At 42.8% G+C, this 26,600-nt stretch overlaps 3 protein-coding genes across 4 annotated transcripts in view; all 3 read right to left on the minus strand.

Annotated features, from left to right (window-relative positions):
- cpamd8 (C3 and PZP like alpha-2-macroglobulin domain containing 8) overlaps window positions 1-17,739 on the minus strand; it is a 39,095-nt gene extending 21,356 nt beyond the window's left edge. Inside the window, exons 1-27 of the mRNA XM_047587443.1 lie at window positions 17,051-17,739; window positions 14,941-15,092; window positions 14,433-14,455; window positions 13,693-13,858; window positions 13,330-13,382; window positions 12,781-12,798; window positions 12,215-12,269; window positions 11,921-12,034; window positions 11,075-11,159; window positions 10,804-10,912; window positions 10,409-10,636; window positions 10,113-10,283; window positions 9,888-10,016; window positions 9,560-9,758; window positions 9,187-9,362; window positions 7,662-7,811; window positions 7,336-7,497; window positions 7,106-7,248; window positions 6,370-6,432; window positions 5,213-5,444; window positions 3,292-3,445; window positions 1,904-2,034; window positions 1,721-1,772; window positions 1,259-1,557; window positions 510-578; window positions 267-423; window positions 2-178 (exon numbers count right to left, since the gene is read on the minus strand). Coding sequence (XP_047443399.1) covers window positions 2-178; window positions 267-423; window positions 510-578; window positions 1,259-1,557; window positions 1,721-1,772; window positions 1,904-2,034; window positions 3,292-3,445; window positions 5,213-5,444; window positions 6,370-6,432; window positions 7,106-7,248; window positions 7,336-7,497; window positions 7,662-7,811; window positions 9,187-9,362; window positions 9,560-9,758; window positions 9,888-10,016; window positions 10,113-10,283; window positions 10,409-10,636; window positions 10,804-10,912; window positions 11,075-11,159; window positions 11,921-12,034; window positions 12,215-12,269; window positions 12,781-12,798; window positions 13,330-13,382; window positions 13,693-13,858; window positions 14,433-14,455; window positions 14,941-15,092; window positions 17,051-17,136 — 3,553 coding nt within the window. The 5' untranslated portion in view covers window positions 17,137-17,739. The remainder of the gene's footprint in view (window position 1; window positions 179-266; window positions 424-509; window positions 579-1,258; window positions 1,558-1,720; window positions 1,773-1,903; window positions 2,035-3,291; window positions 3,446-5,212; window positions 5,445-6,369; window positions 6,433-7,105; window positions 7,249-7,335; window positions 7,498-7,661; window positions 7,812-9,186; window positions 9,363-9,559; window positions 9,759-9,887; window positions 10,017-10,112; window positions 10,284-10,408; window positions 10,637-10,803; window positions 10,913-11,074; window positions 11,160-11,920; window positions 12,035-12,214; window positions 12,270-12,780; window positions 12,799-13,329; window positions 13,383-13,692; window positions 13,859-14,432; window positions 14,456-14,940; window positions 15,093-17,050) is intronic.
- Window positions 17,740-17,952: 213 nt separating this feature from the next.
- Window positions 17,953-21,503, minus strand: sac3d1 (SAC3 domain containing 1). Of its 2 annotated transcripts, XM_047586221.1 has the most exons (5): window positions 21,414-21,430; window positions 20,980-21,110; window positions 19,898-20,318; window positions 19,153-19,435; window positions 17,953-18,910 (listed from the first exon to the last, which is right to left on the minus strand). In XM_047586221.1, exons 3-5 carry the CDS (start codon window positions 20,177-20,179, stop codon window positions 18,444-18,446), a joined length of 1,032 nt encoding a protein of 343 aa, XP_047442177.1. In that variant the 5' UTR covers window positions 20,180-20,318; window positions 20,980-21,110; window positions 21,414-21,430; the 3' UTR covers window positions 17,953-18,443. The 2 variants fall into 2 exon arrangements, with proteins under 2 accessions (XP_047442177.1, XP_047442176.1); XM_047586220.1 differs by lacking the exon at window positions 20,980-21,110 and having other exon boundaries at window positions 21,414-21,503.
- A 320-nt stretch (window positions 21,504-21,823) lies between these two features.
- On the minus strand, window positions 21,824-26,289 carry haus8 (HAUS augmin like complex subunit 8). The gene is made up of 10 exons (XM_047587522.1): window positions 26,157-26,289; window positions 25,734-25,780; window positions 24,695-24,756; window positions 24,351-24,477; window positions 24,111-24,221; window positions 23,904-24,007; window positions 23,584-23,742; window positions 22,899-23,040; window positions 22,328-22,469; window positions 21,824-22,136 (listed from the first exon to the last, which is right to left on the minus strand). The coding sequence occupies exons 1-10, from the start codon at window positions 26,219-26,221 to the stop codon at window positions 22,010-22,012; spliced, it is 1,086 nt and encodes a 361-aa protein (XP_047443478.1). The 5' UTR covers window positions 26,222-26,289; the 3' UTR covers window positions 21,824-22,009.
- Window positions 26,290-26,600: the final 311 nt, after the last annotated feature.

A 26,600-nucleotide genomic window follows, 5' to 3' on the forward strand; every position in this document is an offset into this window, starting at 1 on the left:
CCTTGAAGCAGGTAGTCCGTAGCTTCATTCTCAACTTCAGGGCTAAGCTGCCTGGTCTTCTGCAGGTACTTCAGAACAAAGACGTTGGGAGCAAAGTGGATCATGTTCTGTTCACCACACCCAAAGGGCAGCCTCAACAGTTTGTCCAGGTTGTTAAGAGTTGGCCCCATGACATCCCCTGATACACACCAACACACATTCGTTGGTGATGGTGACTTGACTTGGAGGAAATAAACAGCAATGTATTCAATCATAAATCAGGATACCAATCATAAATGCAGTGGCCCTTTCTGATCCAGGCACCATGTTGTGCGGGACCCCCAGTGTGAAGGCCTCGTTGTGGTTGTCATCAGAATCTTCCTTCCTCCAGATCTTGAACTCCCCAACTGAGCCCCAGCCTGTTGAGAAACCTATGTGTCGCACCTGGGTGGATAAAATACATGTACTGAATATATTTTTCTTTAACTCTTTGATAGATCCTTGAACATAAATGCCATAAAGAATCAAACCTGTCCTGAGAATTGGCCTGCCCACTGGAGAATCACTGATTCATTGGATGGATGCAAACCATGTCCCACCTGGAAAACATAATGTGGACAAGGTAAAGCCAGACGCTTTTGCACAATTTATTGGAAATAAAGAAGGTTCAGTTATGTTGTTTTTGCTTGCATTAGTTCATTATTTGGTGATGGAGAACAAGAAAACATTAACAAGCAATGAATCAACCAGAGAAAGGAGCTGGTACAGTTCTCTGGTCCACAAGCGTTGGTGATGCCAGTTTGATTGCTCACAGTGCCCACAAAAAAACATTCATACAGACTCATGTAGAATACACTTCCTGGTAGTATAATTTTGTAATCATATTAAACCAAGGACCATGCAATTCCAAGCCCTGTAGTTCAACCACCCCAAAACGCCAAAATTCCCCAAGAAAATAAATGAATCACTCCAGGCTGTAATATGCAAGCTTTTAATTACTGCCCTTGGTGAATGATGCGAGGCTAATGCTGGGTTGGGGGATGGGAGGTGGGGAGCAGGGAGCAGTGTGCCAGCCACTGACTGCCAATGCGAGCACCAGGCCATGGATCACAGAGTTTCCCCAGTCACAGGAGGGCACACCAGTAAAAGTGGCGCCAGTTCTCCTAACACACAAACCCCATGGCCTGCTCAGAGTGTTCCTCTCAGTTCTCATTGTCCTGGAGCATGTACTCACGAGCAGAACATTTCAGTGCTATATTTAATTCCTTTATCTTCTCACCTGCACCACGCCTCCTTTCCAACTGATCCAGAAGCTGCGGAACTCATCCCATGACAGGATCCCTGGGGTAGGGACGCTGACAAGGGGGTCACCCATTTTGCCAAGGGAAATCCAGGAACGCGTGTTCTGCCTACCCCCGAGAATGATCTCTAGCATCTCTGCAGTGTCATGGGGACTTGCAGAAAGGGCAAAATGGGCATCGTTGTGGGTCTTCACTGACACCTGGAACTGGCTCATCCGGGCTGGCTTTTTCACGTACTGATACTCATATTTGTTAGGGGTAGAAATGTGGATCCTCTCTGACAATGGAAACACATAATATACTTGGGTTTTGTACACACAACATGCGCAGGTGTAGTCGTAAAGCAGAAATCAAACATTTGTATAACTATGATATCCATTTAGGCTTCTGAACATTTTTAATTGTGCAGTATGATAAAAGAAATTAATACCGTAACTAACCATTGGGGCAGAAGAAGACGCTGTAGGTGTACTCTCTGGGAAGGCCTTCTGGCTACAACCAATGTAAGAGGGGAAAGGTAAACAGCAAGGTAAAAACTCATTTATAATGTCATATATATATACAAATATACAAAGACAGCTTGCTCTGTGAGATGGCAGTGATGAATAACTTAGCTCTCTTACCTCGACCAAGACGGTCCTGCGGACGTAGTCCAGACCAGTAGGGATCCTTCTTTCCTCCACATCATTCCCCATCTTGGCTGTCGAGAATCCATCTGAACAACAGCTTGGTTCACTGTAGGCAATGGCACGAGCTGTCAAGGTAGCACATAACTGAATTAGCTTTCATTCTTTCAGTTAGGGCATAACACAACTTGAGCGTATCGGGGTCAGGGTATTAGAGTCACCCAACGCCAGCCAGAAGAAACTGGTGTATTTAGCATGTATTAAAACATAAATGTGGAGATTGGGAGCATTGGCCGAAGGGAGTTCAAGACTATTCTGGTTGGTGTAGCTTCAGATTAAAGAACTTAACTAATGAGGGATATATTGTTTTTACCTTTACCAGTGAATACATCAAGGCTCATCCTGTTGACGTATTGAGTCACTCTCTATATGTATCATAGTAATATTGGCAAATTAAGGGATTAGAGGAATACATGGAAAAATGAAGTCAAAAATCACTTATTCCTGGAGAAGTGGATATCTATGTTGTTTGTGGACACAAGCATATATTACACAGGACAAACATGTTTGTAAAAGGACTCCCAGTTCTCTTGCTGGGGAGCACATTGGAAATGTGGCCCTGTGCCAATGGCGTCTCTTTGTGTGTGTGTAGTGAGAAGGAAACACAAGGGGCCAGGGGACTAGGAGTGGGGCCATGGGGGGCCCATTGACCGCCAGTGACCTGCAAACTCATCAACATGCCACTGAGTGTCACAGCACAGCTCTGGTTACTCCCCCATTGCTGGTCCGCTTTGTTTTCACATGCGCTCTGGAGGGGACTATTTGTAACGTGGGTGGGTGACCAGATCACACACAGCTCAGCTCCGTGGCCAGCAGAGCTCTTCTGAGCTGGCCTTTTTGGGAGGCACCATGCAGAGAGGACCGACATCCCTGTGAAAAGCTGCTGTTGTTTTTAAGCACCACACCACTTAGGAATTCAAAGAACACTATTTCCATGATTCAGCATAATCTAATCAGTGTTGTTTACGTAAGCATCCAAACCCTGAATCCTTCTCACAACAAATGCAACAAATGCTGACGTGCTTCCTTCTTTCTGAGTGTTTGACAAGAATTTCAAGGAGCTTCATGGCATTGTGTAGTCAGTTCCATATATTTAACGGGAATTCAACTGCTTGTTTTATTTTTTATAAGTCGACCATAAAAAACACATATGGCTGCAGAAAAATGTTTCCGCAAAGGTTGTTAAGATGAACCAATGACTACAACTTACGCAACATTAAGGAAGAAGATTTTACTATCATCCTTATTTCCAAGAACTTATACTTCACAAAGAAGACCCGATAAATGAATGAGAACATGCTCATGTTATTGTGCTCTGTGGGTACCTGTGATGTTAACAGATCCTAGTTCAGTGAAAGACAGCACAATGGATGTAGGGGTAGCCTCTCCAGGAGCAACACACTTCTTTCTGGTAAGGTGGTGCTTTCCAGGATGGCCCACAAACTTGACCCCCTTTGGAACTGACACTTTTACATGAACCTGTAAAAGCAGAGAGGAGAGAACAGGAGAGGAACATCAGAGACAATTGATCTCCTCTGACAGTCCATGATGATATCATATCTACTAGGCACGCCCCTCCCTCATATAGCGTGTTTCCTCAAAGCTCTAAAAGCGAGGGAGAATTCTTAAATCGCATTGTGAATTTTCCATGCCGACTGACTCATGCTTCTCAGGCTCCCCAAAGGATTAAGTTCCACTCATTGTCCAATTTTCACAGGGCTCAGCAATGCAGAGGGATCTGTTAACTGGCCTTTATCCGCATGCCACAAGTCATAAATAACTGAGCAGAAAATATAGGAATCACATGTTGCTGGGGTGGACATCAAAGGAAGGGCTATTCTGGTTTGCATATTCACCTAACATGACATCAGGCCAGCACACGCACAGGCCATTTAACAGGCTCATCAGCAAACATCATGATGTCATCTGCGTGGAGCGCAGGACGGACCCGTTTAAGGCCAGGACGGATCTTGGAGGGCTCTTCAAAGAGAGTACATATTTCTGGGCTAATCTCATATCTTCACATTAAAACTTCACTTTTTTTTTTTTTTTGATTTTGAGTCTGTTCGTAGCCATGGGTCTACGTACTCACAGTTATTTCATGAGAACCCTGGACCCGTTTATCACATTGGTTTGACATCACATCAGTTCTGCTGGTGAACACCACAGTGGTTTGCCTGCGTTAGCGCATCACTAAGGATATCATAAATGGCCGTGTGTTGCAGGGACCTGGTCTGTAGCCTGTGAACCATGTGCTTGTGGCTGACTCTCAGAGGTGCAGACCAATCAGCGTGAGTGTGCTTTAGGTGTCACAACAGCCTTTGCTCAAATTTTCCCAACAAAAACACCAAGAATTGTCTACCAACATGCTAACTTCAAACTACAGCTGGCTACACTATTTACTTTGTAGCTTTCAAGGCTCTTCAGACTGAAGATTGATGTGTTTTTTTGTTGGGAAAAGCTGTGATGAAAAAGATGCTGCATTGAATAACCTATATATTTTTGAAAGTTTTTTTTTTTTTTTTTGAAGTCCAGGCCCGTTGAATGTCGTAAGTTGTTCAGAATGTAAAAGCTTCACTATGAAAATGAAATTATTTGTTTTGGGGATGTCTGCTGTTTGTTTGCAAGTGTTAGCCCCTCTTTATTCATAATCTAATTGATTTCCTGCTACTAACTGGAGGCTTAGAAAGAATTATCAACTGAATGTCTCTCTTCTATAAAAGTGAAATTTGCGGGTTGTTTTTCTTGAGTGATTAGCCTGCTTTGGGCTTTCTGAAATGATTTACAGTGTACATAAATCTTGTACTTAATCGTGCGTTAACTGTCTGTGGTCCATCTTTCTGTGATGTGTTCGCCAAACTCTTTGGTTGGATGTGGGTTACACTGACACACTATCTTGTGTGACAAGCAAACAGAGGAAATGAGGACCTTATGAAAAGCATAATGAACATATTCTCTGTACTGTAGAGCTGTTGCAGTGATTCGGCTGCTTCTCACACTGAAGCTACACAGAGAGTTTTCAAAAGCCCAGATCCAGATCGGAATCGTACATAAGCACTGACTTTAATTTTATTGTGAAACTTCTTGAGGCTATAAAATTGGTAGTTTGGGCTAAAATTACAAAAGCAATAGTAGGGCTTATAAGCTCCACTAAACTAAACTAATGCATACATCATCTTCAATAATGTGCTGTTGTCAAGCACCATGTCTGACTCTGTCCGCCTGCCCTCTCATTCATCACCTTACCTCAGTACAGGTAGGCAGGTAGTTGTAGACAGTGAGGGGAACTTTGGTCTGCTCCCCTCTGATTAAGCTGTAGGGCAGCGTAAAGTCCACAAAGAAGTGCTTGAAGGTACGAAGCTCCGCTCTCTTCGCCAAACCCAGCCCCTTCTCTTCAGACAGGCCAACAGCCTCCGCCACCCATGTGGTGATTGAATCCGGCACATCCAGCTGCAGCTCAGCTTCACCAGTTTCAGAGCTGTCAGTGACACATCAAGGCACAATCTAAGTTTCAGACTGTGTTTGGCGGTGAAATAGAAAAGGAACTAACAAGAAAACTGTAGATTAATTTTATGCAGCACCTGTGTCAACACCAACACCTGCACCAATAAAACTGCAGCACTTTAAAGTGGATAAGTGTGAGGGACAGTCAGATTTCTCTGAATAAAATGGGCTGAAGTCATTATTGGCAGGACATACTTAATGTTGGTCTTGGCAAACTGTCTCAGGCCATAATAAACATGAAAAACTGCACTTACGCCCTTCCTTTTGATCAAAGTTGCCCAAAATCCATTTTTAATAGACTTTTAAGGAAAATCAGAGCTTTGCAGAGCTTCATGGGAAATTATGGAGCGCTGAAGTCCCATCCAAAGGAATCTGGCATATGGAAATCTATGGGCATTTCATTTGTATTGGCCAAGGAGCTCTTGAGAAAGTAACAGCGTGTTCCAAGATTAAATGAGGCACTTTCACACCCAGAGGGGGAAATGCCGGATGCTGGTACATGATGGAACATCGGCCTTCTCACACACGGCGCTGCCTCACACCTTTCCTCTCTTGAAGTTCTCCCACCACTCTCTCATCTTTACTCTTTTCCTTTCACTTCTCTCTTGTTAAAATCCCAATACCATTTTTCTTCCACCTGTCTTCTTCCATTTGCCTCGTCACACCTTTTCTCACCATACGAATGCTCCATTGCTTCTCTCTGCAGGATCCCTTTCACTGTTTTTGTGAATTTGCTCCTCTTGTCCACTCTAAACTCTGTTCTCTGCTCTCTTAAGCACTTTAGAAAGTGACTAAACCACATGAAAGGAAAGACAATCTGGTGCACCTGATATATGTAGCCACAGGCATGCAGCTTTCGCACAGACACACAAGAAATATTTATACAGCAATTTAAATACCTGACGTTGAGGCAGTGCCACACCCAGGTCTCTGGGAAAAATGTGCGCCTCCGCTTCTCTGCTCTGCAACCAAAACACAAACTGACATCAGTAAAAAGCTTCAGCTGCTCTAATAAAACAACACCATAATTGGAAAATGTATCACTGAACATTCCACGCTGATATTCTCTAAGTCACATCATGTGTTTCAGGAACAGAGGAATGCAGGCCTAATATATGGACGAACCCGAGAATGTAATTTCTATTGTCATGTTTTTCTCTGCTTGTCTATTACTCACTCCGGAGACCTTATTCAACCCAAGGATGACAAGTGCTCAGAAGTGTATAACTAGAACATAATTTTTGGGATCTTGAAGTAATCATTGCTCTCTTATGGGCTTGCTTTCAGATTCATTGTTTTGAGTTAGGTTCATGCCCATGTTGCTGTGTGTGGTCCTGTAAATGATCACAGTAAATTTTCCTCAGTAATAACAACTTTCTTTTTCTTCCATTTCATTCCATTTTCTGACAAAGGTCATGAGATGTATCTGTGAAACAGCCACCACTTAAGAATGACATCCCACCCAGTTCAACCCCAGTTAAGTATTAATGACAAATAGTTGATATTTTGCAATTCACATTTCAGAGCTTTTATAATAGCTTCACATAGTTGGAGCAGGACCGTTCTTTTTAGGCATGTCAGAGTTCAGAGAGGTTAGCTGATTCCCAAAGACGGTCTCTGCAGCAGATGCGTTACCTTGTTGTGGGACGGGAGTGCATGGCAGCCACTAAGGTGGAGCTGTGCGGCTGAAAAGCAGGAACGGCCTCGTCTGTGTACATGCCTCCGCTCTGTCGGTGGTTCAAACTCACCATATCTGTCATTACAACTAGCCCTGTTTCCTGTAATAAACACGAAGAAATAAACACAAATCAATATTTCATCTGTGTAACATCACTGTGGGCTCTGTAACTAATGTGTGTTCTCACTGTGAATGCGAAGCGTGCATCCTTAGTGATGTCCCAGTGCCACGGAAACACAGAGGAACGCCTCCGTCTCCTTGACGACAGCCCAGGCCACCAGAAGTGTCCATCATCTTTAGGAATGCCGAAGGCGTCCGAGACGTCAAAATCTGACAGATCCTTAAACACCTGCACAGTGAAAACCCATTCATGTAAAGACATCAATGCAGTAGTTGGAGTCACAGATACCTACTTAAATAAAATCTCGGTAGCTACTGTTACTTTTTTTTTTAAATTTTTTATTGAAAGTCAAGTAATTTAAAAATCACAATGATTTAGTATACATGACTGACCTTGTCAGAGCTCAGCTGGAAGTCAGGCTTTAACAGGTACAGGCTCTTATCCACAGTGGCCACACAAACACAGGAGCCTCTCTCACCCCGAACATTCAGAGTAACTGGGTCCCCTGGCATGGACTCGTTAGTTGACAGAGAAACTGATACCTGCAATCCAACCGACATAAAGTGCAATGCTCATGTGAAAATGAAACAGCACTTTTCTATGGACCACAGTTTCTCTAAATCACACAGTTGCACATTCAACCCCTCTCTAAACAGGCCGCATAGATTAAGGCCTGACTTATCAGCAACACAATCTTAACATCTTGATCCAAACAGAGACCGCCATTCACACCTGGAGTCTGGAGGTTTTCACCAGTAGTAAGTCATTACGGAACCACTAATTGTGAGAAAAGATGGGACACTACCATTCCTCGAATAGCAGGTGGGTTTTAGGTGGACGCCACGCCCAGATATAAAAACCTAAACTCCCAGCAGTCAGTTAGGACTAATGAAGCTATTTGGATAAATGGTAAAACACATTCATTGACTCTCAGACCAGTCCAGCTGCATTTGCATTTGTTTTAGCTTTTTTTCTGAATACACCATGACATGGATAACTGAGAATCATTGATGTCCAATATGGTTGCTCAGAGGATGTTTGAAATGGCCTTTTTTTAAAAAAAATAAATAGCACTCCAGTTACAAAATTGAGAAACACATTTAAAAACCTAGAACCAAATGCAAATTGTATAAATGACATATAAATTCAACTAAACTGTCAGTTTAACTATCAATTAATAAATCACTAGTTGGCAGTGTTTCTTGAGAGATCTTCAGCAGCAATTTGTGTGTCATTTGGAAAAACATCAGTGAAATAGTTTGAAGTATGAAGAAGTGGTGCAAAACAACATGACACGCAGTGGAAAACTACAGCCTTTGAAAGGGGGAGGGATGGTGAGAGTCAGCCATAAACTTTCACACATCAAAACAATTTTTCACCAGCACACAGTCACAAATTAACCCTGTTAATCGGTTCCGCTGCCCTCCTTTCACCATTCTGTAACCTGTCATCCTCTCCTGTCATGACCCCACTTATCTGCCTGCGGCCTGCACGGCCGCTGTCTCATCCTGCCCTCACAACCCCCTCCTCCGACACACACACGCACGCACAGTGTTGTAAGGGCATACCAGAGAGCTGTAAATACTTCAGGGAGTTAACTCCACCTAATGCAGGCAGGAACTGGGGAGCTCTCCCAGGCCAACACAGCTGTTTGTTTACAGACATTACACTGCGGCCTAATGGCTGGTGCATGGATACTTAGGCCCAGCTCCAAAATGTATACACAGAGTGCAACTTCGCCTCCAGGTTTTAATAAAGACTTATGTTGACAGAAACCATATTTTCAGTATATCCATCAAGTTCACACTTTATATATTCTACACTAACAAGGTCTAAAATCAAATCTCAATATCTTTCAATGCTGTTCTCTGAAATAATTAAATGATTGAATGACAATAATTAATGTGGTTCCGATACCTTGTTCTCAAACTCGGGCTGGACAGGGATTTGCAGGCTGTCTGTGACGCCTTCGCCGTTTTCCCTCACATAGTAGACGAGCAGACGGCTGAGGGGTGCCATGCTGTGACTTACAGGGAAGCGTAGATAAGACACACAGCTGTCCATCTCGGCCTGGGAGGACGAGCCGGCGGCATCTGGCAAAGAGAACGCAAAGGAAGGTGACTGGAGTGTGACAGTATTTCTGATTATCCTGAGCAGACCACTATTGGTCAAACTCATTCACAGGGAAGTGCTGGTCAAGTGCTCCTAACGCAAAAAAAAATTTTCTTAAAATCCAACGCATGGATGCATAGTTAGAGCTAGAACAACAAGAAATGGATCCATGTACTACCAGAAGCAGAGGGAGGCTGGTGGGTGGTGTGGATGTTCTTGTCAAAGGTGACTGTAGCCCGTTTCCCTCTGTGTGAGGCTGTCAGGTTGGCTGACTGCTGGCCCGATAGGACGATGTTCCCCCTGGATGCCACCTCATAGTGCAGAGTGAAGTTACAGGGACATGTGGATTTAAGAGCCACCTCTGCCTCTTGGCCAACCTATACACACACACACACACACACGTCAATTCAAATATGCGTCTGTGACACTGTAACACTGAGATGTTTTTATTTTTAAAAGATTCAATGCTTTATCTCAGATTTAGATGTAGAAAGGGCAAAGCTCACCTTGAGCGGGGTGCTGGGGCTCTGGATCTGGATGTGACACCTACTAGGAGAGTACCAACTACTGATTGACAGGTAGCTGGGCAAGTACTGGTCTCCCACTGTCTTGCCGTCAATAGATGTCACTTTGGTCTATGGCAAGAAAATAAAACAACATAACTTATTAGATTTAAAATGACTCTCTCATATCGTTCTGTTTGTTTTACATTATTTACGGCTGCCACTGACCTCAAGCCAGACATACTGGGCAGCAGTAGGGATTGAGGGGATCTCGAAGGTAGCCTGGCCGTCCTTTGAGATCAGTTCACTGGTGTACACATTGTCCTTGGGGGTCAGCTCCGCCTTGACACGCACCCTCACCCCATCAGCTGGGCTCCCATCCGGATAGGTGACCTCAATCTACAAGGCAGGGGTGACAAAGACAGAGAGAAACCACATTAACAGTCAAAAGGGCTGATGTGAATCAAGGATGGTTTGATTTATCTGGTGAACATTAAAGCTGAGTATGTTCTCTTTAGCCTCACCTTCCCTTTGTAAGGCAGACCAGGCTTGAACTGTTTGCGCGTGTCTTTGGAGTACTTGATGTCAATGAGCTGTTTATGGACCGGCGTGGAATCATCAAATGTGGTTTGCCTGCTTCCGTCTACGCTGGTCACCGATGCCCAAATGCTAATTGTCCCCCTGAAGTGATCCGCAACATCCAAAGGCATCATGTCCTTCACACACAGACTGAAATTTGCAGAGCCTTTAATCTGAAAACAGAAGAGATGCAATCACATACAGAGGAATCACACAATTCTCACCAACAATGTATGTGGTATAACAATAACAATAAGAAGGCTTCCACGTCACTTTAAATATTTCTTATATGTTCACATTTAATACATAGCATTAGTTCGACAGGATTAAATAAACTGACCTCCATAGTTTTGATGACAGGATGGCCCATCTCATGACGGTAGTAGCCGACTCCATTCACTGTCATGTTCACAGTCAACTTCCCCATCACTGGTTTCCCAAAGGTATACCTGTACAACATAAACATGTCAAAGCTTAACATGTATTTGTTTTTATTCCAAACACGCTCCTTTCATAACTTTTACGTTGCAGCTTAGATGAATGTGAGAGGACGTGATGAACGTAATAAAGCTGAGCAATGATCGTTTTTCTCTTAGAATGTTAAGACTCACCTGGCTCTGACAGTGGCCTGCTCGCATGAGCTGAGATCGCGTATGTAGCGCGGTGGATCAACCACCAACTCGAACTTGGGCATCACTGTGAGAGAGGCAACAGAACATCTTTGTTGCTCAGTATCGCTGACTTTCCGCCATGTTATTTGACAATTACGTCCATTGTACTATAGTGTCCTCTAAAAACATATGATACTTTAGCCCCTCTCCTTCGAGGGAAGATGTCTTTCAGAATTAAAGGTGGAGTAAGGCATTCCAATCCAATATGCTCTGTGTCACCTTGAGTGAATATCCTCATACGGGTCAATCAGCAGTCTGTACTGGATGTGTTGTATTCACATTCTGTGTTTGCTCTGGAAAAGTGTATCGAACTGATCCACACAACTCTATTCTGACCACCTAGCAGGAGAGTGAGTGGGTTAATATGATCGTCTGGATCTCATGTGCTGCTCATAAGACACATCGTCCAATCTGTGTGTTAGCGCTGCAGCAGCAGCAACAGCTTGCACAAATCATTGCCCAGCACTACTTGCTGGGTTGACTTGGAAATGCACATCTATCAATTCGGTGTCGGGGCTCCTGACAGGGAACTGAAGGGAGGGGCGTGTTTGCACGGCTGCTGAGTTCAAATATCAGTCGCCCTTCTGAGAAATGGCTCACTCCACCTTTAATTGAAACGCTTACAATAAACATGGAACATCAGCGCTTCTAGGAATGTAAAGGACAGAACCACAAATGAGAGGGCCGTAAAGTTTATTATGTCAAAAACAGAGCACTCTCTCTGCAAACAATGTTATCAACTGTTGGACCAAGAACATCCTGGAATCTGTGTGTCTGTGTCCTCACCATATTTCTGCACTTCAAACGACTTGTTATAGGTGTGGCCCTGCACCTCCACAAAGATAAACCATTCTCCAAATACAGGCTGGTCAGACAGAGGGAAACTCATGTTCACTACCCCTATGGGAAAGAAAAATACAGTTAACTCATTCAGTGCGTGCTTGGTACTGGTTAACCATATACAGTGCACCCCAAATGTGACTGAAATTAACAAACTGTGTGAGTTTTACGTCCACAATGCAAGAACTCTTTTCATGTGTGAATTTTCAACCCACACAATAATAGTGTAAATAGATTTACCACAGCAGATGGATTTAAGCCCTTTCCACTGGACCATCCTGGATCCTCTTGGGTCCTGAAAGATCAAATTAGGATAATGCAAGCACAAATCTTTTCACATTGGAAATATGAGCAGTTAAATAAGTGATTAAATGCATGTCGTTACTGCACAGTAACTGCTGAATTGGGTCGGACTGTTCTTAAACTGGACTTGACCCAGAGATCTAGCCCCATTCACGTATAAGCTTCTCTGAGCTTCTTGTGAAGTAGCAGCCTGTTATTTGCCCTGCAAATGTCTCATGAGAAGAGAAGAGAAGAGAAGAGAAGAGAAGAGAAGAGAAGAGAAGAGAAGAGAAGAGAAGAGAAGAGAAGAGAAGAGAAGAGAAGAGAAGAGAAGAGAAGAGAAGAGAAGAGGCTTCTTTCATGTTGTTTATCCTTGCACTGTTCCAGAAAGCACCCTGTTATCTAGGTGAGCTGCCCTGACTTCTGCTCTGTAATCTCCAACCAGGCTGGGAACTAAAATTGCCACCGTCCCCTCCCGAACGCGGCTGTGCCAGCCCTGGGTGGTCCCACCAGCCTCCACTCACCAAAACATACGCCTCTATCTGAAAAAGAAGAGAGAGAACACAAGAGAGAGAGAACACAAGATGGTATGAATTAGATAAAAAAGCGAAGAGCATGCATCGTTTCAGTGTTATGGCCCACTCATTTCCTACCCTAAAAATCATCTATCTGTGAAAGCGTGCACTGCCCTTTACCTGCAACACAACTTTATAGCTGCAAACATCAATAAACCGTCTGTCTGCGCAGTATATTTGCAGCCATTGCTAACATTCCAAGAAAAATGGCTTCTGCAAATAGGTGACTGTACATTTCTTTGCCCACAGGGAAGACTAGGTTTCTCCTCTTCACTGGACGGGTGAAAAGTGGAACGGTATGTTCATGTTCACAGTATATTCATGTGATGTATTAATATTATTTCAAGCACTGTGAAATGACATGGAAATAATTCTGTAATCAATTTTCACCATCGGTCCAATTTACTTTCACCAAAAATGACTGTTGATTATTTACCATTTGCCAGGACTGGTTTGTAGTGTGCAGGTGTTGGAGATGCAACATGAATTTAAAATTACCTTTTCATTCACTGGCCTCATGTCGGGGGTGACTGTGTAAACGTTGATGAGCACTAAAGACAAAATAGAAAGAATGTTGTAAAGAAAATAGAGCAGACATGCATCTGTTTATCATGAAAACCTCTTATGTGTGAACCGTCTGAATTCATTCAATGGTTTTAAATGTTAAACTTTTCAGAAAACCCCTTAACATCTACCAGGACCACATAATCACAGCAGTTATTCCTATATCAGTTCTCCAACTTAAGCCCAGGACTGACCCTAACGTATTTACTGACTGACTGTCAACACTAGAAATGTGCCTCTATTCTCTGCATTTCTGTGTGATTAACTGATTAACTACCAGGTGCACTATGAGGGAACCTTTATGTTTGGGTTTGTAGATGGGCTTGTCAGTCTGGATGAAGACGGCGGTGCCCTTGCTCTCCACTGTGACGGTGGTGTAGTTGTGGAAAATGTAACCCCCTTCTGTGAGGTGACGGTTCCCCCAGACCTTCAGATGGGCCTGGCCTCTTAGCCCCGATGGGACCTGGTGGCACGCACACACATTACACGCAATGTCAATCGGGGTTGAAAAAAGAAAATTAGGATTGAAATGTTTACCCAAGGCTGCTTCATGTTTCAAATTCTTCACCTTGATTTAATGCAGGGGATCGACGGCTACAGAAATAACAGAAGCACACTGAAGGAGCAGAGGGAGATGCCAGTCTATAGCGCGGCGCGCTGCACATGACAGTATTTCAAGAGAATGAGGGTGGAGGTTACAGGGAGGGAGAGAGAGGCGAAGAATCGAGTCGTGCATACTAGATTGATCTATTCCAGCCTTCGGGGGCGGTGGACCGTACATGCACGTCAACAGCTGTTGCATATTACGTTGAGGCTGTTACCTTATTCCCAATGAATGAGCGGAGACAGATGTTGCATTACAAATAATGTTAGTGTTGATTTGCATGTTGCCTGAGGAATGTGCACACAACGGACAAGGGGCTCTCACTACTGTGCAGCTGTCACCGCTAAACAGCGCAGTGCATTTTAAACGCGCCCGGAGAGCTGCATGCCGGGAAAATAAATGCGAAATAAGCTGCACGCTGACTTCGACTCACCTTTAATTTGATGGTGCCTTTGTCTGAAACAGAAGAGAGACGTTTAAAGTGAGATCTGTTTTCACAGCCCCAGTGCATTCACAGCTGATTAATGATCAGTCTAATACTCCTAACGTGCAGCGAGTATGAGAGTTTGCCTGAAGGTTTTCACCCTGAGTTAACAGGAAATCCAGCTGCAACCTGTCTCCATGCCACTCTATGCAGAGCTAGCACCATCTATTAATGGTGCTGTCAAACAAATCACACACTGTATACACCAAGTGGCTGGTGGGCCGGGCTGAACCGATGCCTCTAATCAGAGATAATGTCAATGAACAGCATAGCACGCGGCCACGGCCAATCAGGCTGTGTGTGTGTTTACCAGCGCTGTGAACCTGTGTGATCTCAGCCTCCTTTGAACAAATCGCGCAAAGGAGGATACCTCTTGGCTCAACCTGACGGTGCAGGTTTTCTCTCCAAAAGTAATACATTGTGCCAGCGTAACCCTAGCTCAAGAATTTGTTCTCACCGAGCACCGAGCCGTGGCTGTGGGCAACTGTCTGTCCCTTCACCGACAGCTGCACCTGGACACGGGTGTCTGCTTTCGGGCTGAAGATGGTCACGCTCACGCTCTCCTCGACGCCCGCTCGAAACACTGAGGGCGCGGCGACCAAGTAGCCCCTGAGAGGAGAGCAGGAGAGCAAGGCGGAGAAGGGGAGGGAAAACAGGTAGATGAGAGAAGGGGTGGCGAGGTGAGAGGGGAGGAGAGGAGGCACAAGCACGCAGAGGAGGAGGAGAAACACAGGGAGGTGGTGGCAGGAGACAAAAGACAGGTCAGGGGTCTAATGGAGAAAAGTGACAAGAAGAGAAAGGAGGTAAACGTGTGATGCATATGAATTCTATCAACGCTTGAGACTTAGGGCCAACCAGCACAAATATGACTTTCCTTCCCTGGTTTTGAGGGAGAGTGGAAATGATGGTACCCACTTTCCGCCTGACTGGATTCCACATCCACATGCATACATACAAACAGTGACATTCCACGTGGATTTGTGCAGCCAGGTCAGGTTTAATTGCGACGGTTACCAGGGACACGGTACCTGTCGGCCAATGAGCTTCCTTCACTTGAGTGTTTTCTTTTGGGTGGTCTGGCACCTCTGACAGAACCTTGGCGTCTGTTTTGAAAAAATAACGACTGAGATTCCACACAGTCACTCTGACATTTAATTGAGGGAAGGAGCCTGTCACTGAGGTCACGGAGCAAAGGTCGTTCTTTGATGCTTCTTAACAAAGTGAGGGGGAAAAAGGACCAATTTAGGTTTTATTTGAATGTAAGAATATGCCATCTGGCACTGAGGGGCTGTATGTCTCATGTAACAATGGGAGGATAATAGGTGGTCTTGTTAGCATGGCGTAACGAAATGAGTTTAGAGGTGCAGGGAGCAGTCAGATAATGCAGCCATCATAAGAGGATGAGTTTGATGGGCCTGTGACGAATTAAAGTGCTAAGTCAGTCATCAGTGACTGATGTAAGTCTAAATATCTCCTTCTCCGACCAATGCAGTCCTGCCAAACGGGCCAGCTCGCCCTGAAGATCACACAAATTCGGAGTGAGCAAAGCCCTGAGCACAAACCCAATTGCATGCATGAGAGTCGGATCAGGTGGTTGGCATTACAGCACTGCAGCATTACAGCTGGAGGCAACTGCAGTTCCCGAGAGAGAAAGTCATGAGAAAATCCCCTGCAAAACAAGGCTTCAGGAGAGAGAAGATAATACGAGGAAATTGACTCGGCGCGTTTGATCTACAGTGAGTTTAACCAGCTTCTTGGATGAGCCTGGATCAGGTGGTGGAGACCACGCTCATTTCAGTCACATGGCAGCGTGTACTCAAGCTCTCATTGTTTTTGCCCAACTTTTGTCCTCTGTGAGCCGTTCGGTGCCTGAGAAGGATTTGCGCTCTCCTTTGTAGGTGAAGCCTTTAACAGACGGTCACATGGGTTTATATTCTCAGACTTTCGCTCAAACTTCACAACCAGCAGGCCCGGATTAATACTCACGCTCTTATTTTTCATATAAATCAAGATTGCGCTTGACAGTAAATCAGGTGATTATTGTGCACACTGAGCTGCACAGCTTCCTCTTCCCTCCTGGAAGAATTGCTTACAAGCCTCTGCTCTTAGCTGCCTAGGTCACAGTGAACCCCGCCAGCAGCTGATGGATGGCATCAGTGTGCCTGGGTATGGAATAATCCAAGAGGCTATCACAGCACACTATCAAAACAAAATCAGAAGTGCAGGCTTTGTCTCCAAGTAGTGCTGTGTGTGACTTCTCTCAAGTGAATGAAAGGTCTGACAGCGAATAAATGGCAAGGTAATAATAATGTCATTCTGTAGAATGACTTAAATCAGCACATATACACAGAAAAAAAACTGATTATAATGTAAGTACACATTGTTTCTGGATTAATTATTACATATAAATTGCAGTAGTTTAATGAAAAGCACAGCTGTTGTGAAAACAGTCGTTTTATAAGCCCAAAAACCATGTGGTCAGTTCATTTCTATGTTTAACCAAGCAGTTAGAGCATCAGAAATACCTGAGCGCCTCAAAGACACTCCATGCAACCTTGACTACTTACTGCCTTTCTTGTGCACAACTTCTGCTCACGCTGCACATTAACAAAGTCCAGGAAAGAATCAAAGCTGTCAGAGACAACCGCAACATTTTGGCGTCAGTAGTCGAGATATTCCAGGATATCAGCTCTCCCTCTCTCTGAATGAGGTACACGCTGTTGCTGAAAAATTCAATGAAATGCAACAGTCTCGTTTATCTACAGCTCTCTCGGTCTATCTGTCTCCATTGAGGTTTGCCGGAGCGATAGGTGTGCAAGAACTTCGTCCGGGACCAAACGTCAACTTATCATCTCTCCTCTCCAAATCCAAGTAGATCGTGTATTTTCTTCTTCTTCTTCTTCTTTTAGATCCTGGAGTACACGGTCAGTCCTCTCCCATGTGCCGCTTTCACCCGCCCCGGTTCCGTTCTCTCATATTTCAGCATTACAATTTGGAAGTGTCCTCCCACCGCAGCGCGCAGAAATGATTCGTTTGGGTAGAAAATCCGTGCAGCTCTCGTTATTCCCGAAAGTTCCTGGTGATCTCAAGCCGCTAGCTGTTTTTCAGCTCCTTAACAGTAGCGAGCCAAGAGACGATCTGCGCTTCATTCACTTTTACAGCTACCTCCTTTCATTCTCTGCGGGGTAAGACGAGTGAGAGGAGCCTGCGCCAAGTCGTTTACTTACACATTTCACATGCCTAGAACTAAGCTGATAAGCACACGTAGGCCTGCAACGTGTTCCTTTCGTGATATAATGTTACCAGGATGAAAAACACTTACAAAAACTCAACACAAACAGGATTATCTCAATTTTAAGAACTTATTTTCGGACTTGCCCTCCACGGGTATCTGCTGCCCTCTAGCGGTTAAAGAGCTTAAATGCAGTGAAATCTCACAAGTTGTTCAAACACAGGAACGAGGCAGCAGTCTTAGATAACAAAATTTATTGAAATTATTTCAAAATACTGCATTTGTGAGCATAAATGAACACTGTTGCACAGTAGATCTACACTGAGGTTTTATAAAATACAGAGTAAAACACGGAATTAATGTAACTGAGCGGCATCCATAGAAAAGTGATTCACATCTTAAAGTATACGGGCTCAAGTATGACTTAGCTGAGGCTTTCCCAGGTCTCAGAGTATGGCAGATCTTCAGCAAGCCTGGATCTGTTTTTTTTTTTCAATGTCTTAAATATGTCATAGGTAAAACATATATTCACACCTGATAGGCTCTGATAACAAGGGTGTCCCTAACCATCCACAGCTTTAAGGCAGCAAAATTGTGAAATGGAGGAAGTGTGCAACTCCACAGACAAGATTTTAATTCCCTGATCTTGCTGTGGAAGAATGGGAACAAACAGCTGAATGGTAATAAAGCATCACTTTTTTCTAGTCTTTCTAGTTCACTCATTTGTCTCAAGCACAGCCATGAATGATGTTCTCAACAGTGAGGTCTCCCTGTTTCTCAGACACTATGCTGTGATACAGTTTACAGTGCAGGTTCACCTGTTCTGGCTCGGTGAAAGCAGCTTTGGAGAACACCACTTGGTTCTCCTGGATAACCTCCAGTCCATAGACCTGACAAAGTTTAGCTGTAAGCGCCCTGTCCAAGGACAACAGCTGCGATAGTCTGTCAAGAGGAAAGCGGCAGTTGCGACTGCTGTATCCGTGGCTGTATATTAGCAGCAGATCCCTGCGGCAGGTCACTAGGTGCCGGTGCAGAGCACAGGTCTGAAGGAAGTTCAGTCTGTTGGCCAGCCGCAGCAAACGTACAGGGTTTCGCTCCAGAAACGCTCGGTTGATGGAAAGAGCCAGTGAGATGGAAGGAGTGCTGCGGAGACGCTCCGGGAGTTGCATGATGTGCTGTGCTGCACGAGCTGATCCTGGAAGAACAAGCATGGAAAACAGATTACGGTGTGAGTGCCTTGATGATCAACCTTTAAAATATATTTTTAATGCAAGACAACAGAATCTGAACAGTTTCAACTACAGATGTAATTAGGTAACAGAAAGGGTGCATTTGAATATAATGTTTTTTCTTTCCGTTTGTTTTTAACGGGATATTTGCATCATTACACGTGCATACAAATGAACAAAAGCTGCAAGTATTAAACATTTAACCAACCCAAGTTATACAGCAAACCAAGAGCCTGGAACTCCTCCTGGTTAGGATGTGGTTCTGTTTCACTTAAGTAGCAATCCAACAGCCAGCTCAGGTATTCTTGCAGGTGCGTGTCGTTGATGCGTGGGTCATAGAGCCGCAGGGGCTCGCCACAGAGCCGGTAAGAGGCATAGATGAGGAAACGCACTGTCCGTTCTAAAATGGCCACACATTCTGGTCCAGACACCCTCTGGATGATCATGTCCTGCTTCACACCACGCAGGCGATCAAAGACAAAGTTATACACCTGGGAGACAAGAATGCATCTCTGATTATATGTGTAATATCAGAATCACAGTCTCTTTATTGGCTAAATGTATAATGTACACAGGAATTTTACCTGGTGTATTATTGCAGAACTACAGTCTCACTAGCACAAGCCCTGCCTGCTAGTCCCTACAATTAATCACATTTTACAGTCAACGCAGGTTTTATTTCTTAGTGAAACTCAGTTGCAATACAGGCAAAATATGCTAAGTGTTTATTTTGTTAATTTACAACATGAGCAGCATAGTCACTTTGTGGTGTTTTACCAGCCTAAACAGTAATCTAAGATCCCAAACTAAAACAATGGTGGTAGGTATTTCAGCTGCCAAGGTCTCACTTCTATGTGAATAATTTCTTTCACACGCTATTTTTTTATTCTTTTTCTAATCAACTACTGAAGTCACTGAACTCAGTGTGTGTGAGTTGTGTAAATAATACTTGCCTCAGTCCATGGATGCAGAGTAGGGGAGGCTGCAATGTCATCAATAAGGTAACAAACAGTTTTCAGCAAAACGGCAGGTGGTCTGAGGTCCGACGGTCTTGTCGAGTCTTTCCCGGCTGCTGGTCTGGAGTACTCTTTGACAGCACGCGAGGGGTCTCCCTTCGGCCGCCGGACTTTCTCTGTGCCGGGAAGCATCTCAAAATGGTGAAGGCGGTTCTGAGCCTCGCGGTCTCGCAGCTCATGAGCAGGACACATGGTCTGGCACGTCCCCTTGGGCACCATTTCTTTCCCTTTACTTCCGCTTGTAGTCTTCTCCTCTTCCACCTCTCTCCCCTGTGCCCTCTCTTCGTCTCTCCATTGCTCTTTGTTGCTCCGTCTCCATGGTCCGTCTGATGGTGCACCCCTTCTCTGCGAGTGAGAACTGTTGGAGGAAAACGGTTTGAGAGGTGGTTCAATATAAAACGCTCTATCTACAATATAAAAGCAAGCAACTTGTTTTCTTTCATCAACTGTTTTCCCCAAGACATGTAAAGTTTGTCCTGGATAGCTAGATACACATCTGTTTACGATGTTCTCAAACACAAAACAGCTATGTTTTTTTCAATTTATAATCTTGAATTACAACTCTTGAGTAATTAGAGACCAACATTTCCCACTTGTGCAGCCTGAAGCCATTTATCTTGTTAACATGATTTGAGAGTGGCCTTTGACGCTATGAACTATGTCATCTTCTCAAGGCACTAATATGTTCTTTGTTCTACTCACATTTGTACGTCCAGATAGAAATTGTCTACTGTCCTTATTCTGTGGATCTATACATGGATTCTACAAGTATTGTAAGGAGGTTTGCAGGGATCAGTACTTTCGTTTGGTAAACACAGTGTTCAACTTCAATTTTTCAGATTTTGAGTAGTTAACACCTAATGATCCCTTGTGGTACACAGCCAGGAGTCATGTAAATACGTGCGCTTTCATTACATCTAGAATTGATCAACATTAATTACAATGTACACAATTTCTCTGTTAGCACACAGGAGCCTCAGTTTATCCAAGACGTTTCATCACATTACCCCCATCCTGACCTCTTATGGACACAATCTATGGCGGAGACGAATTCTTAAACCGCTCTCATCCCTGTCGAGCTCTCTACATAGTGTGTTGTCAAATGTCCTGGAAGATTATCAGGCTTTGTTTCAGGAGTGGTCGAACTGAACTGAAATGTCAAACAGAGTCCACACAACAAAACGCAGTGCCGTGCATTCTATTAGTTCATTTGAATCACTATATTAACATCCCATGTGAGGCGTGCAGTGTTTTCCTGAGTCCTACCGTCTAACATTAGCAACAAACGAGAGTTAGCCCGCTAGCCAGCTAGCAAAAGCTGAAGAATGACGGGTTTTATTTAACAATACGGACGTTACACAAGGTAAGCTACGGACATACTAGAAAAATATTGATTTGAAAGACTATTTTCTTCGAAACTTGTAGTTTATATGAGATAAATGCTTGTACTCACATGCGACGAGGAGCTCTCCTGCGGTTCATTGGTTCTTCCAAAAGTCTGGACGTCACGTCTGTATCAGCCAGTGAAAACGACCCAGTCTTGTTTTGCTCTAACGTCACTTCCGGGAATGAACGTATCTACCTCATTTTTGATTGAATACATGCTCAGGATTGTTTTCTCATTTCCAGATTCATTTAATATTATTTTTAAATGATTGTAAACAATATTTATTGTTTACTGATATAGTGTTATATAGTTATAGTTATTTAAACGATTTCCAAATATACATAATTTAGAAATAAATCTAAAATTTAAATTTGTAACTCTTGCAACTGTTCTGTATTTTTTTCCCCAGAAGTACTATGATTAAAAAACTATAACACTGACGATTCTTATTGAAAAACAAATACAAACAATGCAAATGAACATTTTTGTTCCATTTAATAACAATGTTCCATCTATAAATGTTATCAGTAATCATTCAACGGTACAATTTTACATAATAAAAATGCAAAAGTTATCAGGAAGTACACAAAGACAAATTAAGGGGAGGAAAGGGGTCTCCAAAGTGCACTGTATATGGTGGATCTCATGCTGTGTGGTAGTCTTCACTGTTTGGGGCAGAAAAGTTCACGGGTTCTTGAATGGCCAAGTTCCTCTTCCTCCATGGCTAGCTGATCATAAATTTTGTGACGACAGGCCAATGATGACAGCTCAAGCAGCTCAGAAGAAGCACTGAAAAGATGGAAAGCACCAACATCTGAGTACAACTGCAATCTGATTAAAGATGATGAATACCTAGTGAATATGTACCAGGGTACAATGACAGTATAAACCCCCTGATACAGGACAAAAAATAATAAATCATCAAAAGGCAGATACTGTAGATGTGTACACAGCAATCTCTATACAGTAAATGTGCCTACCCTGAAATCTGGTGAATAATGTCCTTTGATGTCAATTTCATGTTCCTAAGGCACTCCAGAGATGCGATGTTGTCCTTATAATCTCCTTCTGTGCACTCCGCCAGCAATTTCTCACTCTCCTTGAGGCAAGCCACAGCTTTACCTAAACAAGAAAGGATGCAAGTGGATATAATAATCATCAGTTCCTGCAAAATACTACAGGTGGGGCTCAATCATACTGAGTAGTATTAATCTTTTACTATACAAATTGCAAAACAAAACAAAATACAGTTTGGTGGTAGAATAATAAAAACTATTTGTTTGTCTGTCCACAAGGTGGTGGTACTGCACCATTTGATTTGTGACTTGATGTCTTCATATAAAACCAATGTTGTTGTAATTTGCAGTTGAAAAAAGTCAACAAATCACAAAAATAGCAATATATGTTATAATATATGTAAACTGCAATATAACTGAAATTGAAATTGCACAGCGACATATGAGTATTATTAAGTCCAAGAGCACAGGGGTTTGTTTCATAGATTGTGTTGTGCAACTTATCCTTAGAACTTTAAAACGAAGTAACAACAACCTAGAAATTCCTTTCTGTCCCCTTCAATGTAGAAATCCTGGACAGGCAGCTCGTGTCGGGTGGTGTCAACAGCTGTTGCCAAAGACTTGTAGTCGTTTGTGAACTGACTGGCAGCCTCTGCCACAGGAGTCAAAGTAGCAAGCTGATGGAAAAACAATGTTATTAAGATTAAGATGATCATACACCATCTTGCCCACAAACACACATGGCACGCATCATTATTTTATAAAACACTGAACCAACTATTCACCATCTTTTCACTAGATATCATTATCAACAAGCACAGGGGTGTGGCCCAACAAACTTTAAAAGAGCATGTCACAGAGGAAAGTATTCCCATTTTGTCAGATTCTAAATTACAGAATAGAAACAATGTTCATTGTCATTGTTTAGAACAACAAAAGACTGTTTAGGACACGTTAAAGTCACACCATTACAGAAAAATACACAGAAATGAATCCTCCAATTAATTAAAAACATTCAATTACAAACATAAAAGCTACACACATCAAAGGTCATGGTAAATCCAAAAGCTAAAGAAAGGCAACTGAACATGTAGAGTTTCTGGAAGATTTTTCATCACTAACAAGTAGCTTCTTCCAGCTACAGTTGTCTTTGTTTAACGTTCTTGGATGCACACATCTAATGAACAAAAAAGGAGAAATCAAGGAGAAGAAATCCTGACCTGCAAATCCAACAGCTCATTCACCAGTCTCTTCTTTTCAGCAAGAAGGTACCGGCGCTTCTTCTCCATGACCTCATTATGCAGTAAAGTCTCTTTCTCCATCTCTTGCATAATCATGGCTTCTGCCTTAGCCTTGAACTTTGCGGTATTGCTCTCCATCTCAAATAAAACATTAAGGAGTTATAACCACATTATTCAGGGAACTGAAAAAGACAACATTTTAATACTACACTAAAGACAAGACACTAAAATTGACTAAGATGATACTGACTGAACATATATTGGCAGTTTTTCAGCATAAATGGCTTAGACCCACTAACCTTAGCTGTGAGGTAGGCCAGAATAACTGTCTGCATCTCAATAACTCTCTTCTCAGTCTCAGGATTTTTCTCAGGCTCTGCTGCAGTTTCAATCACCGTTTTGTCTTGAAGATACAGAGTACATCAATAAAGAATGCTACTGGACTAACACCATCATATTTCAAAATATCTGTATGAATAGTATTTCATACATTTTATTCAATTTACCTTTAATGACTGAAATATCAAACTCTGGTCGGAAGCAGTGACCGTCTGAGAAAGTGGACTGCAGGATGCTTTTCCCAAGAAGTGATGGTTCAGTTTCACGTGACACCATTGCTATACAAAGAGGAGATAAATGTTTTTTTTTTTCTAGTTTTTATTTACACAATATTATAAGCTAGAAATGTACCCTTGTAAAAACAGTTTTAACATACAATTACAACTATCACCATATGAAGTACCTACATGCTGCAAGAGCCTGTGGGGCCATCGATCGTCTCGGTGGAGTGCCCACGTTTGGTCTGACATCACTGGGTTTGGGTGAGGAAGGCCGCAGTGGCACAGCAAACGACTCACTGGTCAGTGAGTTACTCTGTTAACGGTCAAGGGGTGCAATGAGATATAAATGTGCCAAATCACAGCAACATACTGACTAAAACCAAGAAACAGAGACTGAATACACACAAGGGAACTAAAAGAAAACAACAATTAATAATTTTAAATTTTCTCAGAATAGCTTCTACATGTTAAGTGACAATAACTAACGGACTACCACAAGTGAATTTCACACAGAAATGACTTTACGTTACCTTTGAAAGAGATGTCTTCTCTACAGACTGTAGATATCGAGACTTGACGATGGTCCCACTTGCTAAAGATCAATGAAGAAAGATTCAAATATAAATAAATAATAAATAAATTGTTACAGCTTTGTTTTTTTGTCTAATTCAGCATACTGTATCTGTGCATGACAAATTGCAAACAATTCTGAATGGCAACAGAAACACGACCCAAATATAGCGCGTCAAAATATGGCTATACATGCACACCCATTAACGTTCTTTGTGACCTTAAATATTAAAATGTATATGGGAGACTCACACATCCGTCTTTAGCAGCATGCACCAATTAGTCATGAAATTATGATCTCTGATAGGTGAGGTGAATAACACTGATTATCTCACTATCATAGCACCTGTTGGTGGGTTGTTGATGTGTTAGAAACTGGGTAAATGAACAAGTGGAAGGATCTGAGCAACGACCAAAAAGGTCAAATCGTGCTGACTGGATTACTGGGTGAGATCATCTCCAAAACTGCAGCTCGTTGGGGTGTTCCCAGTCTGCAGAGAGAAACACCTATCTAAAGTGGTCCAAGGAAGGACGACTCATGGCCGGCCATGACTCACTGATGCATGTGGGGAGTAAAGCCTGGCTGATGTGGTCTGATCCAGTGTATTGATCTGGGGAACATGTGACACAAGGACTGCAGGATCACAGCCTTGCTGTTACCGATGAGGATGTTCAGGTGGTACTGTGAGTCAAAGTAACATCCTGGTAAATGCCGTGACCAAGGTAGAACTTACATTGTGATGAGACCATCAATGTTATTCACTTCACAAGTTTGTGGTTTCAATGTTGTAACAGGTCAATTTAGATAGCAGGTGTATGGGCAAAATTATCAGTTTTGGAACCTACTAACATCATAGTTTTTTGTTTTTTTAAATGAAAGCACACCCCATTCAATTGTTAATCACTTATTAACAATCCTAAACGGTTTTAGACTGGAATACTACTGTCCACATTTCCTGCATGTCTTAACCACAGATATGAGAATAAGTGAATACTTACGTTTGACAGTTTTCTTTCCAGTTCCACTGTTGTTGGATTTATTAGCACTGTTACCAATAAAAAGAGAAACAGCAACTGTCAAATCCAATCAGAGTTGTCGTAATACGTTGCGTCCTCACTTGTTTCTAACTTGAAAAGTGTAGTTAAGCTACGCCGCAGCCTACGCTATTAGCGTAGCAACAATCGGCGTAGTTTGTTAAACTTCACAATAGCACAACAGCGTTGACATTTACTTGCTTTAACAGTCTATTTATTAACCATAAGTGTAGGTATGCGGAATTCCAGCTGAAAAAAATAATATGCATAGAAGTGTGTTGAATAAGCCGGAAGAGCCCCAGTGTTTACATCATCTTCCTCGAGAATAAACCTAGACACAAATTATTCAATTGGCTTAAAGGATGGAAAAAAAAACATTGAAGTTACCTTTTTGCGTCAGTCGAGGCATTTTTAAAACTACTTTGCGCCATTGTCGTTCTTCTCGACGCCATAATGTTTTCGAAGTAAAGCGCCTGTACGCCGGCTGTGAGCACCGGGTGAAACCAGGACTGATATTTTGTTCCGCCGTCTTCTAGCCGTATCTGTGGCGGGCTGAACCATAGACATTAATACGTGTTAATGTCTACGGATTGAACAGCGACGCTGCGTGTGCACCATTGACTGTATCGTGTGCACACATACTCGTTTTAATTAAAAATTCAAATAAATTTTAATGACATAAATATTCATTGCGTTCCTGGGAGTTTATAAATATTCTGCAACATTTATCATCCATGGCAGCAGCAGTGATACTTACAAATGAACAAATTCTGTTTTTGATAATGCCTTAAAAACAAAATCTTTACCTTAAAGACTTCACTAACACATGTG

The sequence above is a fragment of the Mugil cephalus genome, chromosome 6, assembly GCF_022458985.1.
Source record: "Mugil cephalus isolate CIBA_MC_2020 chromosome 6, CIBA_Mcephalus_1.1, whole genome shotgun sequence".
NCBI classification, from domain to species: domain Eukaryota; kingdom Metazoa; phylum Chordata; class Actinopteri; order Mugiliformes; family Mugilidae; genus Mugil; species Mugil cephalus.